The 20,032-nt window shown below is 44.2% G+C and overlaps 1 protein-coding gene across 1 annotated transcript in view; it reads right to left on the bottom strand.

The window, feature by feature from the left end:
* The window catches only part of LOC311137905 (liprin-alpha-4-like), a gene marked incomplete at both ends in the record, with an annotated part of 85,212 nt that overhangs the window by 20,316 nt on the left and 44,864 nt on the right, over positions 1 to 20,032 (bottom strand). Inside the window, 6 exons of the mRNA XM_084172512.1 lie at positions 4,051 to 4,197; positions 4,392 to 4,613; positions 6,011 to 6,082; positions 16,227 to 16,301; positions 16,376 to 16,540; positions 16,774 to 16,875. Coding sequence (XP_084028638.1) covers positions 4,051 to 4,197; positions 4,392 to 4,613; positions 6,011 to 6,082; positions 16,227 to 16,301; positions 16,376 to 16,540; positions 16,774 to 16,875 — 783 coding nt within the window. The remainder of the gene's footprint in view (positions 1 to 4,050; positions 4,198 to 4,391; positions 4,614 to 6,010; positions 6,083 to 16,226; positions 16,302 to 16,375; positions 16,541 to 16,773; positions 16,876 to 20,032) is intronic.

Raw genomic sequence — 20,032 nt, 5'->3', positions numbered from 1 at the left:
CTGATTGTGTCTTCTCTTTCCTTTTAAAATACTAAAACAAATATAATTGTGACGGCTCTATGATAATCACTCACTTTGATGACCAGACACATTTAGGCTTTTAAACTGTTGTAAGTGAACTATTCATCTTTCTAACAGCATCTTTATCAGCCAATAGTAAATATAGTTATTTACCTGATTGTTAGCATGCTGTCTGTGAACCTCTGGACAAGTGCTTTAATGAAGACAGGGTCGATGTTCCTCTTCTGCAGCTGGCTGAAAAGCATGTCCACATTTGGCATGATCTTGTGGAACAGTGCCAGGAAAAAACAGAAAGCCTCGTCTTCGAGCATCCTCACAAAGCCCCCCGCCTCTCTGACAGTCGGGGCATCAAAGTTCCCAGAGTCTCTGATGGTCTGGAAACACGTTAGGAGGTCATCCCTGTACTCGTACACAGTGTTTACAGCGCGACTGTGGAAGTTCCACCGTGTTGTAGAGGCTCTGGGGAGTCTATGCGCAACCACTTCGTCAAGCACGGTGGTTCGCTTGGGAGACCTGGAGAAGAAAGCAGAAAATCCTGCAAGGTCGGAAAAGAAAGTGCCGATCCTGGGGATGCGTGAAGTAGCCTGCTGCATGATGAGGTTCAGCTGATGTGCATAGCAGTGGACGTAGTGCGCATTTTCGTACACATCCACTATTTTACGCTGCACTCCGCCGGTGGCTCCCCTCATCACACTTGCTCCGTCGTAAGCCTGGGCAATAAGTTTGGCCTTTTGTCCATGTGAGAGTATGGTGCTGAGCCTCTCCAGCAGCGCTGTAGCGATGGTGTCGGCGGTTGCGTTCTCGATCAAAATGAACTCGAAAAAACGCTCTTGGACGTTACTTTTAGCATCGATGTAGCGTATCACAAGCACCAACTGGCAGTGGGTGGAAACGTCAGTCGTCTCGTCAGCTTGAATGGCGATAAAATCAGCACTCTTTACTTCCTCCAGGATGTAATCCTTAAGCACTGACAACATACAGTCCAACAGCTCGTTCTGTATCGTCTTTGACGTGCCCTTAAAAACGGTAGCTGTCTTCAGGTGCTCCTCCAGCACACTGTCGAGGGAGGCAACAAAATCCACTAAGCCCCGGAAAATGCCGGGGTTGTCCGAGGAGTCAGTCTCCTCGTGCCCACGCAAGGCCAACTCAAAAGCCCCACAGAACTTCACACAATCGATAATTTTGGATAGAATGTGCCTGTTTTTATCCACCTCCTCATTGTGTTTCCTCACCGCAATCCTGTGGCCGTCATCCAGCTGCGTAGCAATGTTCACCCTTCCTAATACAGCTAGCTTTACAGAGTTGTCCATGTGTGCCCTGGTGTTCTCATGTTTCTTTACCTTCTCTGACAGGTGCTTCATATCCCTCACTCCGGTACCTGTCCATGCTGAATCTGACCCCGTCGTTTTAAAAAGCAAGCACGGAAAGCAAAATAAAGCATTAGCATCAGTGCACCCAGCTAGCCAAGCCTTCCTGGTGTACCAGCTACGGGAGAAGCCGTGCATATACTGCTTCCCTTTCTCGCTAGCCTGCTGTCTGATTGAGAGGTCAGGTTGATCTGGGCCCAGCTCTTTCACCCGAACTTTCTCTGACAAAGTTCTCCTCTCAAACGGATCTTGGAGGAGAGATTTCACCGAGTTAGGGTTGGGTCTTGGAGGAGTAACGTTTGCGTTCGCCATTGTCGTCTAGTAAAAATGGCGCCACTGGAGCCCGGTCCTTATTTTATCAGGGGCGAGCTTGGGGCGATAAAATAATCGCCCTCCTTGGATTCGAATTAAAATCGCTGATTAGCTACATTTTATGTCATACATTCATATCTTAAATTAGCAATTGGCTTAACTGCTACGTAGACCCGCCTCCTCGGGGCACTTTCTGTATCGCCCAGAGCTGACGAGGCGTTTGACAGGCAGAGGAAAGGTTGCGAATATGATTTTCTATCATATCTTACACATATTACTGTGTGCATTCCATATTTCAAACACACAAATATTGACATACTGATGTTTTTATTATTATTATTATTATTTTTATTTTTTATTTTTTTATTTTTTAAAAATAATTTTATTTAAGGGGGCGGCGCCCTAGCGCCCTCTATCGGCCAGCCGCCACTGACGGTATGACTTCACTTGCATAAAAACTGTGAATGGAAACGTGGATAATGAGAAAATCATTTTAATTAGATCAGATAGGTGTGTTGTACTGTAACTGTTGCTAAATAATGACATTAACATATTTAGCTAAGAATGTGAGAGTAAGGTGATTCCTCTAGCAGGTCTTGAACCCAGGCCACCAGCACCATTGACAAATGCCCTGACCACTGTCCCAATAAGGGTTATCTCTAGGACAAGTGCTTATTGGGCCAGTATAGTTAGTAAATCTCAGCTCTGTTAAAAGTACATTCAAGAAAAACATTTATTGATCATAATGATTCAGGAGTAACATTAAAACAGATTTAACATGCCCCATTAGACAGCTATACTGAAAGCCCTTAAATTGCTGAAATAAGTAAATCAAATCAATGATGAGAATAGTCAGATTAACCAATACATGACATGGTCATGGTGGCATAGCAGGAAGATCGGTGTACTGTGAACCAAGAGGTTGTGAGTTCAAATCCCAGGTGAGGACTGTTGAATAATAATTACTGTATAAATTAACATGCACAATATAATCAAGTGTGTCAAATATGTAAGTTGAAAACCCTGTATGTTAAAGGCACTGTGTGAGTATCCCTTGCCAACAGACAAAGAGCTATGAATGGATCAGTGGTTCACCAATCAGGGCCTTGATTGGCTCGGCAGCAGTAAGAAGGTGTAATGAAAACATATTTTTTGGTTTCATCAGGCGACTTCCTGACAACTGATACACAGAAATGTTCTTGCAATGTTCCCATGAAACGTGTCTAGAACATTAATATCATATGTTCTGAGAACATGGTAACCATGTTCTGTGTATGTTTGGTGGGACATTGATGGAATATTCTCCTAACCCTCAGAAAACTGGACACATGAATGTTCTTGCAACATTCTCATGAAACGTGACTAGAACATTAATATTGTCTCCCGAGTGGCGCAGTGGTCTAAGGCACTGCATCGCAGTGCTAGCTGTGCCACTAGAGATCCTGGTTTGAATCCAGGCTCTGTCGTAGCCGGCCGCGCCCGGGAGACCCATGGGGCGGCGCACAATTGGTCCAGGGTAGGGGAGGGAATGGCCGGCAGGGATGTAGCTCAGTTGGTAGTGCATGGCGTTTGCAACGCCAGGGTTGTGGGTTCGTTTCCCACAGGGGGGCCAGTATAAAAAAAAACGAATGTTAAAATAAAACATTGTATGCACTAACTGTAAGTCGCTCTGGATAAGAGCATCTGCTAAATGATAAAAAATGTAAAAAAATTGTATATTCTGAGAACATGGTAACTACGTTATGTGAATGTTCTGTTTTGACATTCTCCTAACTTTAACACCAAAACATTCTAAAAAGGTTTTTGCTAACATAGATAGAATGTTCCACTAACTAATGGAAAACTGGACACTCAAACATTAGGGGAACATTACAGGTAACATTACAAAAACGTTCTCTCTCCCTAGAATTGTTAGCTGGGAAGCCGCTGATATTAACTGGTGTGTCTGTCTGTGTGAGTGTGTGTGTGTGATAGATGGAACCTTACCAGGCCTGTCCCTGACGATGTCTCCGAGGTACTAATGGATACTATGTGTCACCCTCACGTTCTCTGGTCCAGTGGAGCTGAACTCAACTTCACCTTCAACTGAACTGTTGATGAACCCTCATTCACCCCCTCGTGTGTGTGTTCCTTACCTCACCCCATCCCCTCTTTCTGTGAAACAGTATTGACCCCCACGTAACTCCCAAGGGGTGTGTATGTGAGTGAGTGTGTATATGTGTGTGTGTGTTTGTGTGTGTTCGTATGTGTGATACCTGCCCATGCACTGTCGTTAGTGACTAATTCAGCATGTGTGTGTGTGTGTGTGTGTGTGTGTGTGTGTGTGTGTGTGTGTGTGTGTGTGTGTTACCTGTCGGTGCAGAGAGTCCTTGGTAGCCAGTTCGTTCTCCAATTTGTCGTTCAGGTCATGGATGTGGGTGGTTTCCCTCTGAGCGGCCAGGTAACGTTTTTCTAACGTTGTAATCCGCTCCTCCATATCCTCCCTCTGTGCCAGCCCCTACAACAGGCATATAGTAAGAGAAAAAAATATACTGTGTGTGTGTGTGTGTTTATACTTGGAAACATAACATAAATTATCAATCTGGACACTGGAGAGATCTATAGAATAAACAGTGTTTATGTTTATGAACGGGACTTCTTAAATTCCTCCTCCTCTCCCTCCTCCTCTCCTCTCTCCTCTTTTACGCTCACCTCTCTCTGTTCCCTCTGTTGTTTGATTGACAGCTCTTCGCTGCGACTCAGGTCTCGGCGAGTGTTGGCTAGCTCCGCCTCCAGCTCTGCCACGCGTGTACTGAGTGTTCCCGAACGCTCGCGGCTCTGAACCAGCTCCTGATTGGTCCGATCAAGAAGCTCCTGGAGCTCCACTGACCGGCTACCATCATCATGGGCATCTACGGAACCGTTAGGTAGCCTCTGGAGGGTCACACACACACACACACACACACACACAGACCTTGTTTATAGAAAGACAGAGAGAGGGAGAGACATAGGGGAGGTGCCATGTTGTGATGCTCATATTAACTTGAAGAAAGTTTATTCTGCTACACTTGGTCTTAATGACCCAGAAAGGCACCATTTGTGTGGTGTGTGGTGTGTGTGTGTGTGTGTGGTGAGATGTTGTTGTTTTGATGTTTCTCTCTCAGCCTTAAATTAATTCTGGGGTGTTAATGAGAGGAGCCTTCAGGGACATTGAGTCAGGCAGCACAGCGGGCAGCCCCGCTATCAGGACCCCCCTCACTCTCTCTCCTATTCATCTGTCCTCATACACACGCACAGACCCACATGTTGCCACTCAGACTCAGTATGGCTCTAATACATGCTTCTTACTCATATCATAGATAGAGAACATGAAGAGTCTGTCAGTCTGTCTGTCTGTCCCTTCCTCTAGAGTTCCTAGGGTGTTAGGCCAGGTCTATAAGAACCTGTAAAGCATTCAAGGAGCTGTTGGTAGGTATTGAGCTAAGCGTAGGCTGGGGTAAAGGGTTAGGTTAAGGTGAGGCAGGAAGTTAGGGTTTTGGTGAGGTTAAGGGTGAGGGTAGGTAAGGTAAGGTGGAGTGTTGGTTGGGTATGCAGCTTTTGTGTGTGTATGTGTGTGTGTGTGTGTGTGTGGCTGGGTGTAGGTGGGGAGTACAGTGTGTTGACATGGATCTGGGGCAGTGTGGCTCTGTGAAGTAGGGGACATACAGACAAGACTGCACATTCTGTGTCAGCACAGTATCCAGTACCCAGACACTTCCACTCTCTCTTGCTCTCTCTTGCTGCCTAGTGAGTGTGTGACCGCTGATGACATCACTGTTTTACTGTCGCACTCTTGGCCAAAGAAAGAAGCAATTAATTATCTTATTAGGATGATAAAGCATTATCACAGAACCCATACATCCCAGGTAAACTTCCAGACATGTTTCTGATGCTCAATGAGTGCTCTGTCCAGAGAATTAGGTCATCTCATTAGGTCACCCTCTTGTGGGATTTCTGACCAGGCACAAACTGTCCTCCATGTTTAATTACATAAAGCTTTATTATTCCCCATGGACAGACACAGACAGACACGGTTACAAAACACATGCTCATTTCAGGGAGGGAGATGGGGGGGCTCTCTGATAGTACAGTAGGGCTCAAACCACATTATAATCATCACAATGACAAAAGAGCTTTAAATCACACAGAGTAGATTCTGCATTTAGCCTAACTCATCCACTGTGTGTGTGTATGTGTTTGAGAGAGAGAGAGAGAGGGGGGAGGCAGATAGACAGAAAGACAGACAGACAGGGAAAGAGAGAGAGAGAGCGGGGGGAGACAGACAGACAGACCTTCCAGGTGGATTTGGATGTGTCGTTCCTGTCCAAAGAGTCTCCCTCCTTCCTCTGCCTCACATTGGTCAGCTGCAATCACACACACACACACACACACACACACACACACACACACACACACACACACACACACACACACACACACACACACACACACACACACACGCACACACACACGCACACACAGAGGGAAAAGGGACACCTCAAGGTCAAAAGTGAAGTAGCAAGCGTCTGACTGAGGTTGGATGCAGGTGTGTCTACGGGTGTGTCTACACTAGGTTGTGTTTGAGGACCGGTAGGTACAGTGCCTTGCAAAAGTATTCATCCCCCTTGCCGTTTTTTCCTATTTTGTTGCATTACAACCTGTAATTTAAATGGATTTTTATTTGAATTTCATGTAATGGACATACACAAAATAGTCCAAATTGGTGAAGTGAAATGAAAAAAATAACTTGTTTCAGAAAATTCAAAAAAATAAATAACGGAAAAGTGTTGCGTGCATATGTACAGTGGGGAAAAAAGTATTTAGTCAGCCACCAATTGTGCAAGTTCTCCCACTTAAAAAGATGAGAGAGGCCTGTAATTTTCATCATAGGTACACGTCAACTATGACAGACAAAATGAGGAAAAAAAATCCAGAAAATCACATTGTAGGATTTTTTATGAATTTATTTGCAAATTATGGTGGAAAATAAGTATTTGGTCAATAACAAAAGTTTCTCAATACTTTGTTATATACCCTTTGTTGGCAATGACACAGGTCAAACGTTTTCTGTAAGTCTTCACAAGGTTTTCACACACTGTTGCTGGTATTTTGGCCCATTCCTCCATGCAGATCTCCTCTAGAGCAGTGATGTTTTGGGGCTGTCGCTGGGCAACACGGACTTTCAACTCCCTCCAAAGATTTTCTATGGGGTTGAGATCTGGAGACTGGCTAGGCCATTCCAGGACCTTGAAATGCTTCTTACGAAGCCACTCCTTCGTTTCCCGGGCGGTGTGTTTGGGATCATTGTCATGCTGAAAGACCCAGCCACGTTTCATCTTCAATGCCCTTGCTGATGGAAGGAGGTTTTCACTCAAAATCACATGATACATGGCCCCATTCATTCTTTCCTTTACACGGATCATTCGTCCTGGTCCCTTTGCAGAAAAACAGCCCCAAAGCATGATGTTTCCACCCCCATGCTTCACAGTAGGTATGGTGTTCTTTGGATGCAACTCAGCATTCTTTGTCCTCCAAACACGACAAGTTCTATTTTGGTTTCATCTGACCATATGACATATGACATTCTCCCAATCCTCTTCTGGATCATCCAAATGCACTCTAGCAAACTTCAGACGGGCCTGCACATGTACTGGCTTAAGCAGGGGGACACGTCTGCACTGCAGGATTTGAGTCCCTGGCGGCGTAGTGTGTTACTGATGGTAGGCTTTGTTACTTTGGTCCCAGCTCTCTGCAGGTCATTCACTAGGTCCCCCCGTGTGGTTCTGGGATTTTTGCTCACCGTTCTTGTGATCATTTTGACCCCACGGGGTGAGATCTTGCGTGGAGCCCCAGATCGAGGGAGATTATCAGTGGTCTTGTATGTCTTCCATTTCCTAATAATTGCTCCCACGGTTGATTTCTTCAAACCAAGCTGCTTACCTATTGCAGATTCAGTCTTCCCAGCCTGGTGCAGGTCTACAATTTTGTTTCTGGTGTCCTTTGACAGCTCTTTGGTCTTGGCCATAGTGGAGTTTGGAGTGTGACTGTTTGAGGTTGTGGACAGGTGTCTTTTATACTGATAACAAGTTCAAACAGGTGCCATTAATACAGGTAACGAGTGGAGGACAGAGAAACCTCTTAAAGAGGAAGTTACAGGTCTGTGAGAGCCAGAAATCTTGCTTGTTTGTAGGTGACCAAATACTTATTTTCCACCATAATTTGCAAATAAATTCATTAAAACTCCTACAATGTGATTTTCTGGATTTTTTTCCCGCAATTTGTCTGTCATAGTTGACGTGTACCTATGATGAAAATGACAGGCCTCTCTCATCTTTTTAAGAGAGAGAACTTGCACAATTGGTGGCTGACTAAATACTTTTTTTCTCCACTGTATTCACCCCCTTTGCTATGAAGCCCCTAAGTAAGATCTGGTGCAACCAATTACCCTCAGAAGTCACATAATTAGTTAAATAAAGTCCACCTGTGTGCAATCTAAGTGTCACATGATCTGTCACATGATCTCAGTATATATACACCTGTTCTGAAAGGCCCCAGAGTCTGCAACACCACTAAGCAAGGGGCACCACCAAGCAAGCGGCACCATGAAGACCAAGCAGCTCTCCAAACAGGTCAGGGACAAAGTTGTGGAGAAGTACAGATCAGGGTTGGGTTATAAAAAAATATCAGAAACTTTGAACATCCCTCAGAGCACCATTAAATCCATTATAAAAAAATGGCACCACAACAAATCTGCCAAGAGAGGGCCGCCCACCAAAACTCACGGACCAGGCAAGGAGGGCATTCATCAGAGAGGCAACAAAGAGACCAAAGATAAACCTGAAGGAGTTGCAAAGCTCCACAGCGGAGATTGGAGTATCTGTCCATAGGACCACTTTAAGCCGTACACTCCACAGAGCTGGGCTTTACGGAAGAGTGACCAGAAAAAAAGCCATTGCTTTAAGAAAAAAATAAGCAAACACGTTTGGTGTTTGCCAAAAGTCATGTGGGAGACTCCCCAAACATATGGAAGAAGGTACTATGGTCAGATGAGACTAAAATTGAGCTTTTTGGCCATCAAGGAAAACGCTATGTCTGGCGCAAACCCAACACCTCTCAATACCCCTAGAGACATGCAGCTGTAATTGCTGCAAAAGGTGGCTCTACAAAGTATTGACTTTAGGGGGGTGAATAGTTATGCACGCTCAAGATTTCTGTTTTTTGTCTTATTTCTTGTTTGTTTCACACAAAAAAAATATTTTGCATCTTCAAAGTGGTAGGCATGTTGTGTAAATCAAATGATACAAACCCCCCAAAAATCTATTTTAATTCCAGGTTGTAAGGCAACAAAATAGGAAAAATGCCAAGGGGGGTGAATACTTTCGCAAGCCACTGTAGGCATGTTTTGGCTTTAGCCCAGACATACACAGAATGAAGGAGGAGAACCAAAGCTGCATGACATTGCTCTTCAGGGACTCAGAGGCACACAGAGATATACAGTGAGGGATAAAAGTATTTGATCCCCTGCTGATTTTGTAGGTTTGCCCACTGACAAAGACATGATCAGTCTATCATTTTAATGGTAGGTTTATTTGAACAGGGAGAGACAGAATAACAACAAAAAAATCCAGAAAAACGCATGTCAAAAATGTTATAAATTGATTTGCATTTTAATTAGGGAAATATTTAATTATAAAAAGTATTTAGTCAGCCACCAATTGTGCAAGTTCTCCCACTGAAAAAGATGAGAGAGGCCTGTAATTTTCATCATAGGTACACGTCAACTATGACAGACAAATTGATGAAACAAATTTTAGAAAATCATATTGTATGATTTTTTATGAATTTATTTGCAAATTATGGTGGAAAATAAGTATTTGGTCACCTACAAACAAGCAAGATTTCTGGCTCTCACAGACCTCTTCTTTAAGAGGCTCCTGTGTCCTCCACTCGTTACCTGTATTAATGGCACCTGTTTGAACTTGTTATCAGTATAAAAGACACCTGTCCACAACCTCAAACAGTCACACTCCAAACTCCACTATGGCCAAGACCAAAGAGCTGTCAAAGGACACCAGAAACAAAATTGTAGACCTGCACCAGGCTGGGAAGACTGAATCTGCAATAGGTAAGCAGCTTGGTTTGAAGAAATCAACTGTGGGAGCAATTATTAGGAAATGGAAGACATACAAGACCACTGATAATCTCCCTCGATCTGGGGCTCCACGCAAGATCTCACCCCGTGGGGTCAAAATGATCACAAGAACGGTGAGCAAAAATCCCAGAACCACACGGGGGACCTGCAGAGAGCTGGGACCAAAGTAACAAAGCCTACCATCAGTAACACACTACGCCGCCAGGGACTCAAATCCTGCAGTGCCAGACGTGTCCCCCTGCTTAAGCCAGTACATGTCCAGGCCCGTCTGAAGTTTGCTAGAGTGCATTTGGATGATCCAGAAGAGGATTGGGAGAATGTCATATGGTCAGATGAAACCAAAATAGAACTTTTTGGTAAAAACTCAACTCGTCGTGTTTGGAGGACAAAGAATGCTGAGTTGCATCCAAAGAACACCATACCTACTGTGAAGCATGGGGGTGGAAACATCATGCTTTGGGGCTGTTTTTCTGCAAAGGGACCAGGACAACTGATCCGTGTAAAGGAAAGAATGAATGGGGCCATGTATCGTGAGATTTTGAGTGAAAACCTCCTTCCATCAGCAAGGGCATTGAAGATGAAACGTGGCTGGGTCTTTCAGCATGACAATGATCCCAAACACACCGCCCGGGCAACGAAGGAGTGGCTTCGTAAGAAGCATTTCAAGGTCCTGGAGTGGCCTAGCTAGTCTCCAGATCTCAACCCCATAGAAAATCTTTGGAGGGAGTTGAAAGTCTGTGTTGCCCAGCGACAGCCCTAAAACATCACTGCTCTAGAGGAGATCTGCATGGAGGAATGGGCCAAAATACCAGCAACAGTGTGTGAAAACCTTGTGAAGACTTACAGAAAATGTTTGATCTGTGTCATTGCCAACAAAGGGTATATAACAAAGTATTGAGAAACTTTTGTTATTGACCAAATACTTATTTCCCACCATAATTTGCAAATAAATTCATTAAAAATCCTACAATGTGATTTTCTGGAGAAAAAAAATCTCATTTTGTCTGTCATAGTTGACGTGTACCTATGATGAAAATTACAGGCCTCTCTCATCTTTTTAAGTGGGAGAACTTGCACAATTGGTGGCTGACTAAATACTTTTTTCCCCCACTGTAAGTATTTGACCCCCTCTCAATCAGAAAGATTTCTGGCTCCCAGGTGTCTTTTATACAGGTAACGAGCTGAGATTAGGAGCACACTCTTAAAGGGAGTGCTCCTAATCTCAGTTTGTTACCTGTATAAAAGACACCTGTCCACAGAAGCAATCAATCAATCAGATTCCAAACTCTCCACCATGGCCAAGACCAAAGAGCTCTCCAAGGATGTCAGGGACAAGATTGTAGACCTACACAAGGCTGGAATGGGCTACAAGACCATCGCCAAGCAGCTTGGTGAGAAGGTGACAACAGTTGGTTGTGATTATTCGCAAATGGAAGAAACACAAAATAACTGTCAATCTCCCTCGGCCTGGGGCTCCATGCAAGATCTCACCTCGTGGAGTTGCAATGATCATGAGAACAGTGAGGAATCAGCCCAGAACTACACGGGAGGATCTTGTCAATGATCTCAAGGCAGCTGGGACCAAGAAAACATTTGGTAACACACTACGCCGTGAAGGACTGAAATCCTGCAGCGCCCGCAAGGTCCCCCTGCTCAGAAAAGCACATATACAGGCTGTCTGAAGTTTGCCAATGAACATTGAATGATTCAGAGGAGAACTGGGTGAAAGTGTTGTGGTCAGATGAGACCAAAATGGAGCTCTTTGGCATCAACTCAACTCGCCGTGTTTGGAGGAGGAGGAATGGTGCCTATGACCCCAAGAACACCATCCCCACCATCAAACATGGAGGTGGAAACATTATGCTTTGGGGGTGTTTTTCTGCTAAGGAGACAGGACAACTTCACCACATCAAAGGGACGATGGACGGGGCCATGTACCGTCAAATCTTGGGTGAGAACCTCCTTCCCTCAGCCAGGGCATTGAAAATGGGTCGTGAATGGGTATTCCAGCATGACAATGACCCAAAACACACGGCCAAGACAACAAAGGAGTGGCTCAAGAAGAAGCACATTAAGGTCCTGGAGCGGCCTAGCCAGTCTCCAGACCTTAATCCCAAAGAAAATCTGTGGAGGGAGCTGAAGGTTCGAGTTGCCAAACGTCAGCCTCGAAACCTTAATGACTTGGAGAAGATCTGCAAAGAGGAGTGGGACAAAATCCCTCCTGAGATGTGTGCAAACCTGGTGGCCAACTACAAGAAACGTCTGACCTCTGTGATTGCCAACAAGGGTTTTGCCACCAAGTACTAAGTAATGTTTTTCAGAGGGGGTCAAATACTTATTTCCCTCATTAAAATGCAAATCAATTTATACAATTTTTGACATGCGTTTTTCTGGATATTGTTGTTGTTATTCTGTCTCTCACTGTTCAAATAAACCTACCATTAAAATTATAGACTGATCATTTCTTTGTCAGTGGGCAAACGTACAAAATCAGCAGGGGATCAAATACTTTTTTCCCTCACTGTACATATTGCAGGCCAGGAAGCCGGGACATTCAGTCCTGGTAAGGCCCTCTAGTCCCTCAGATTGTGTGGGACTGAGATGGCTCTGCCCCCTCTATCTACCTGTCCTTCCCCATCTCTTTCCCCCTTTCTCTCTAACTCTCTTGCTCTTTATGTATGTCTATTCTACAGTTTCCTACAACAGCATTAATGGAACAAGGTATGGAAGTCCTGACCCAGTCCCAGAGTTCTAACAGGCTGTGACTGTCCCCAGTTCAGACATTTGTCCCTGGCTGCTGCAGGCACTAGACTCCCCATTAGGTTTGGGCGATTTCCAGATTTTCATACCATCATACCGTTTCTGTACCATACCGGAGTATATGGTATTACCAGAAGTGCACACAAGGGGCGCTATTTCTAAAACAATATATATATATACAGTGCCTTCGGGAAAGTACTCAGACCCCTTGACTTTTTCCAACTTTTGTTAGGTTACAGCCTTATTCTAAAATTGATTAAATCTACACACAATATCCCATAATGACAAAGCAAAAACTGGTTTTTATAATTTTTGCTAATTTATATATTTTTTAAAACTGAAAAACTCAGTACTTTGTTGAAGCGATTACAGCCTTGAGTCTTACTGAGTATGACGCTACAAGCTTGGCACACCTGTATTTGGGGAGTTTCTCCCATTCTTCTCTGCAGATCCTCTCAAGCTCTTCCAGGTTGGATGGGGAGCGTTGCTGCACAGCTATTTTCAGGTCTCTCCAGAGATGTTCGATTGGGTTCAAGTCCGGGCTCTGGCTGGGCCACTCAAGGACATTCAGAGACTTGTCCCGAAGCCACTCCTGCATTGTCTTGGCTGTGTGCTTAGGGTCGTTGTCCTGTTGGAAGGTGAACCTTTGTTTTTAATACATTTGCAAAAATTTATAAAAATCAGTTTTCGCTTTGTCATTATGGGGTATTGTGTGTAGATTGATGAGGAAATTGTTTTATTTAATCAATTTTAGAATAAGGCTGTAACCTAACAAAATGTGGAAAAAGTCAAGCGGTATGAATACTTTCCGAAGGCACTGTACCTGTATATTTTTGACGCACAAAACAATTTAGGCAACAGGGATCTTACATTTTAAATTTTAGTCATTTAGCAGACGCTCTCATCCAGAGCGACTTACAGTTAATCATGATCCAGAAGGGGCTTGAATTTCTCTGCTGTAATCAAGAGGCTTGATCTTGACATCTAGCCACTTAGCTAGCAAGTAGCAAACCAAATGCATAGCTGGAGCCCTGAGCTGGATATCATTTATTTGACACATCTTAGGTTTCTTATAGTTATACTTAACTTATAGTTATAAGCAGTGGCGTAGCACGCACCCCCCACAGCCCCTGCGAGGCGGTATTAAAAATCATACCGTCTGTATTTCAAAATACCCCGGTATACGGTATAAACTGTATATCGCCCAAGCCTACTCCCCACCCCACCGCTCCAAATAGGAACATCACAACACCAGGAACAAGCTTCAGGAATATTCAGGGAATTCTGTGGAATGAGCAATGAACTCTGTCTGTCAGAATTTCCCTCATTCCATTGGGAAACAAACACCCTGACTGTATTAGTACTGCTTCTGGAATTATCTGAGAAAGGAAATATGATATTTTCTCCTGACCATATGGTGGCCATTAAAATTCTCATCTCAAAAAGAGTTTGAAAACTCTGCATTTCTATTCTATTATTTTCTATTCAAATACATTTTATTTTCTATTCTATTCTATGCAGGCTCCCTCCAGTGCGTTGGAGAGACATTAAGCCGAGAAGTGAAAGGTGCTCGTCTGACAAGTTATTACTTTGGATCCTAGAATTACAGTGGCTTGCGAAAGTATTCACCCCCCTTGGCATTTTTCCTATTTTGTTGTCTTACAACCTGGAATTAAAATTGATTTTTTTGAGGTTTGTATCATTTGATTAACACAACATGCCTACCACTTTGAAGATGCAAAATATTTTTTATTTTGAAACAAACAAGAAATAAGACAAAAAAAACTGAAAACTTGAGCATGCATAACTATTCACCCCCCCCCCCAAAGTCAATAATTTGTAGAGCCACCTTTTGCAGCAATTACAGCTGCAAGTCTCGTGGGGTATGTCTCTATAAGCTTGGCACATCTAGCCACTGGGATTTTTGCCCATTATTCAAGGCAAAACTGCTCCAGCTCCTTCAAGTTGGATGGGTTCCGCTGGTGTACAGCAATCTTTAAGTCATACCACAAATTCTGAATTGGATTGAGGTCTGGGCTTTGACTAGGCCATTCCAAGACATTTAAATGTTTCCCCTTAAACCACTTGAGTGTTGCTTTAGCAGTATGCTTAGGGTCATTGTCCTGCTGGAAGGTGAACCTCCGTCCCAGTCTCAAATCTCTGGAAGACTGAAAAAAGGTTTCCCTCAAGAATTTCCATGTATTTAGCGCCATCCATAATTTCTTCAATTCTGACCAGTTTCCCAGTCCCTGCCGATTAAAAACATCCCCACAGCATGATGCTGCCACCACCATGCTTCACTGTGGGGATGGTGTTCTCGGGGTGATGAGAGGTGTTGGGTTTGCGCCAGACATAGCATTTTCCTTGATGGCCAAAAAGCTACATTTTAGTCTCATCTGACCAGAGTACCTTCTTCCATATGTTTGGGGAGTCTCCCACATGCCTTTTGCCAAACACCAAACGTGTTTGCTTATTTTTTTCTTTAAGCAATGGCTTTTTTCTGGCCACTCTTCCGTAAAGCCCAGCTCTGTGGAGTGTACAGCTTAAAGTGGTCCTATGGACAGATACTCCAATCTCCGCTGTGGAGCTTTGCAGCTCCTTCAGGGTTATCTTTGGTCTCTTTGTTGCCTCTCTGATGAATGCCCTCCTTGCCTGGTCCGTGAGTTTTGGTGGGAGGCCCTCTCTTGGCAGGTTTGTTGTGGTGCCATATTCTTTCCTTTTTTTAATAATGGATTTAATGGTGCTCTGTGGGATGTTCAAAGTTTCTGATATTTTTTTATAACCCAACCCTGATCTGTACTTCTCCACAACTTTGTCCCTGATCTGTTTGGAGAGCTCCTTGGTCTTCATGGTGCCGCTTGCTTGGTGGTGCCCCTTGCTTAGTGGTGTTGCAGACTCTAGGGCCTTTCAGAACAGGTGTATATATACTGAGATCATGTGACAGATCATGTGACAGTTAGATTGCACACAGGTGGACTTTATTTAACTAATTATGTGACTTCTGAAGGTAATTGGTTGCACCAGATCATTACATGAAACCCAAATAAAAATCAATTTAAATTACAGGTTGTAATGCAACAAAATAGAAAAAACGGCAAGGGGGATGAATACTTTTGCAAGTCACTGTAGTACATTAAAATTCCTTCAAATCACCGATTGGGGTTTTCCTCAGCACAGCTTCTACTGACTATTTATTCTTATTTGCCTTTTTTAATGAATTCTTGTTGAACAGATGAGGACAGGGGAGAGGGAGAGAGAGACAGATAGATAAAGTGAGGGAACAGATGACTGAATGAACAAGAAAGATACATTTTAAGAGAATATGAGTGTCCCTTGGTGCTGTGTGTGTGTTTAGGAGGCAGAGAGAGAGAGTGAGAGAGAGAGAGAGAGAAAGAACGAAAGATAGAGAGAGAAAGAGAAAGAGAGAGAGAAAGAGAGAGAGCAGAAGAGGCAGTCACCTGGTTGCGTGTGGGACATTCAGAATAGCTAACAGACTGGGATGGTAGGTGGGGACAGCAGATGGTAGGTGGGGACAGGAGAGATGCTATACACACACCATGCACGCACACACACACACACACAAACCAAACACACACCTCCTGAGTTGTGGCTGATAACTGTCCCTCCAGTGTAGTCACTCTCTCAAGAGCCACCCGAAGCCTCTCACGCACCTGTAAGACACACAACCGCAGTGTTAGTTTGGAATAAAAGCCTGGTTTGCAGTGAGATAAAGGTACAAACACACCTTCTCGTCCAGGGCTTTGTGGTGTTCGAACAGGGACTTGAGGGCCTTGAGGACCTCCACCTCGCTGGAGACCCCAGAGGGGGGAGGAGCCTGTCTCTTCACCACCGTCATCCTCAGACTGCGCTCGTGACGAGACACCAGACACTCCAGGTGCTCCAAGAGAAGCTAGGACAGAGACATCACACATGTTATACACACATATTATACACAGGTTATACACACATATTATACACATGTTATACACACATATTATACACATGTTATACACTCATATTATACACAGGTTATACACACATATTATACACAGGTTATACACACATATTATACACAGGTTATACACACATATTATACACAGGTTATACACTCACTTCTGCACGCATGCACACACTCACTCTTACCCTGGTGTTGTTCCTCTCAGCTTTCAGTTCAGATATCTCCTCTTCTTTCTCCAACAGCTGCTCCTGACACACATTCAGCTCTTTGGTCAGAGTGGCAAACTCCTGGAAAACAAATACAAGATAAGATTGATGAATTCACATTTTCTAAAGAATCTGGGAGAAGTAAATATCATGCATTGTTGCAAAGCATCAGTAGTTAACAGACAGCGCTTGGAGAACCTTTCACATCACATGTTTATCACACCATTTCACCTGCACCACGGGCCCCACACCATTTCACCTGCACCACGGGCCCCACACCATTTCACCTGCACCACGGGCCCCACACCATTTCACCTGCACCACGGGCCCCACACCATTTCACCTGAACCACAGGCCCCACACCATTTCACCTGAACCACAGGCCCCACACCATTTCACCTGCACCACGGGCCCCACACCATTTCACCTGCACCACGGGCCCCACACCATTTCACCTGAACCACGGGCCCCACACCATTTCACCTGCACCACGGGCCCCACACCATTTCACCTGCACCACGGGCCCCACACCATTTCACCTGCACCACGGGCCCCACACATGCACCACACCAGGCAGATACTGTACAGTATATTCTATCACCACTTTACTTTGGGTATTTTTGTCCAATCATCAGGTTCAACAGAATCCTTTCCTGTAAACAGCACAGTTCATCCCTGTGTCAGTCCGACTCTGACAAAGTGTACCAGATGTGAGATTAACAGATGAATATATACTATACGTACGCGCAGGGTTCATAATGGCTTTACATGGCACAATACAGAATGAACTGGAGCAGTGACGCATACACTGAGTCTGCTAAAACCCACCTCTCTGTTCTCTAATATTGGTTCTTGTTACTCATATAGGGGATAGGGCTGAGAGAGGAGGGGATTGTGTGTGTGTGTGTGTGTGTGTTACTGCATGTCTCTTGGCACTCTGTTGGCAGCTCCCTGAGTCTCTGGCTCTGATCCAACTCCAATACCCTGAAGCATTGAATACTCAGACACACAGACACACATTTAGATAGACACACACACACACACACACACTGAAACACATGGAGTTATGGGTTTGGAAAAGCCCTCAGCACTAAAACCAATCAACACAGCTGCTCCTCCCAGTCTACTGGGGCTAGGCCACATACACACACACACACACGCACGCACGCACGCACGCACGCACGCACGCACGCACGCACGCACGCACGCACGCACGCACGCACGCACGCACGCACACACACACACACACACACACACACACACACACACACACACACACACACACACACACACACACACACAAACAGAATGTGACAAAGACAAGTGTCTGTGCTCCTGTCTCTAGAATGACTATGCTCTGGTCTGTCCTTAAAGGCCTTTGAGAGGCTGTTCATCTGAGTCACTGAGTTTGGATTTCACATGAACACACACAAAATACCACCCCACATCCACTGAGTATGGTTTTCAGATGACCCTGACTGGTAGTGCAGGGAAGAAAAGGAAAGGAAAGGGAGAAGAAAGGGGAAAATGGGTCAGTGCTTTCATTTTGCCATTATTTTTCCACACGGGCAAAGCAATAGACAGGAAGCCATTTGAAACCCACAAACAGATGTTCCATATCACTGTATCTCACTGTCTCTTTCAATCAGAGCAAAAGACTCAACAGTCCAACACCCCCCCTCTACCCCTCCTGGCCCCCCTCCCTGCCCCCCTCCACCTCATCCTTTTAGCTGCTCCCTCTCTCCTCTCCTCCCTCTGTCCCTGTCAGCTTCTTTGTCACGTCAGGAAAAAGCAATTGGGAGAAACATGGATTCATAAACGCTTGAGAATAAACAAAAGAGGATTGAAAACACGCATCAGGGATGAGTGTTGTTGAGATGAGTGTTGTTGAGATGAGTGTTGTTGAGATGAGTGTTGTTGAGATGAGTGTTGTTGTCTTTGCCTTTCATTCTCTCCCTCTCCCCCTCCTCTCTCTCTCTATCATCCTTTAACACAGAATAATCAACCAACATCATGGCTTTGTATTTGAACTGTTATTCTGAGTGATGTCAATATGCCCTCCACTGAGGGTAAAGCAGCAGTAAGACTAGTTAATAAAAGATTGAGAGGGCTTTAGTGCTTGTTGTAGTTGTTCCAGGTATCATGGAACTGGAGCAGGACTAAGGCCTGATGGGAAATGAAGGTCCAAGTGTCATGGTGGACATTCTATGTCTTGAGTAGGAAAGGCTCACACAGAGGACAAATACTGCTGCTATCTCTCTCGGTCTCTCCATCTCTCTGACACACACTGAAACGCTACATAGTGAAACTGGAGAATGTTCTGGAAGTCCGGAAAAGGCAATTGTTTTAGCCCCAAACCACAATCTGATGTGTGAGATGTGTGAGTGTGTTGGTATTTGTGAGATAGACTATGAGTGTGTGTGTGTGTGTGTATGTGTGTGTGTGTGTGAGCCGTTGCCAGGCAATGCTGAGCTCAGACATTGTGAAGGGATTTCTCTCCTTCGCTTCCTTAAACAGTTAAGGATTAAGGGATAAAAGCAATATGCTGGATTGAAAAGTGTATGTGTGTGTGGTGTGTGTGTGTATTATAGTTTTTTCGTTCTCTGTGTGTGTATGTAGGATTTGTACTGCAGTCTAGGTTTGGGCGGTATCCAGATTTTCATACAGTTAACTTATATATACGGTATTACTGGTATTATTTTCCGAATATTGACCAAATCTTTTTTTCTTAAGGGGGTTAGCCATCAGTGACGGAGTTCACAAAGCACTGACGGAGTTGACAACAAATACTCAAAACATACATATTTTTGCCTTTAAAAATAAAAGTTCAATACAAACAATTATAAAATATAGCAAAAGATTCATTTGAAAATCCCCAATGACAACATAATCATTCTATCAGATCTTTCAACATTCTGACGGAGTTGACATTATACTATTAGGAACAATTTTGCTATCTAAAACCCTAAGAGTTCTTCGGCTGTCCCCATAGGAGAATCCTTTGAAGAACCCTTTTTGGTTGCAGGTAGAACCCTTTTGGTTCTAGGTACAGTAGAATCCTTTCTACAGAGGGTTCTACCTGGAACCAAAAAGGGTTCTCATATGGGGACAGCCGAAGAACCTTTAGGAACCATTTTTTGCAAGAGTATAGACAAAATCTGACAGAGTTTATGTTTTATGGAGTTGACAAAAATTCAGTTTTTTTTCTTCATTCAAGTGATATACAAAGTCACAATTT

This window comes from Coregonus lavaretus (assembly GCF_964263955.1).
Source record: "Coregonus lavaretus genome assembly, chromosome: 12".
In the NCBI taxonomy this organism is placed as follows: Eukaryota; Metazoa; Chordata; class Actinopteri; order Salmoniformes; family Salmonidae; genus Coregonus; species Coregonus lavaretus.
The sequence above is the reverse complement of the archived record's forward strand: the minus strand, read 5'-3'. Positions and strand labels throughout refer to the sequence as shown.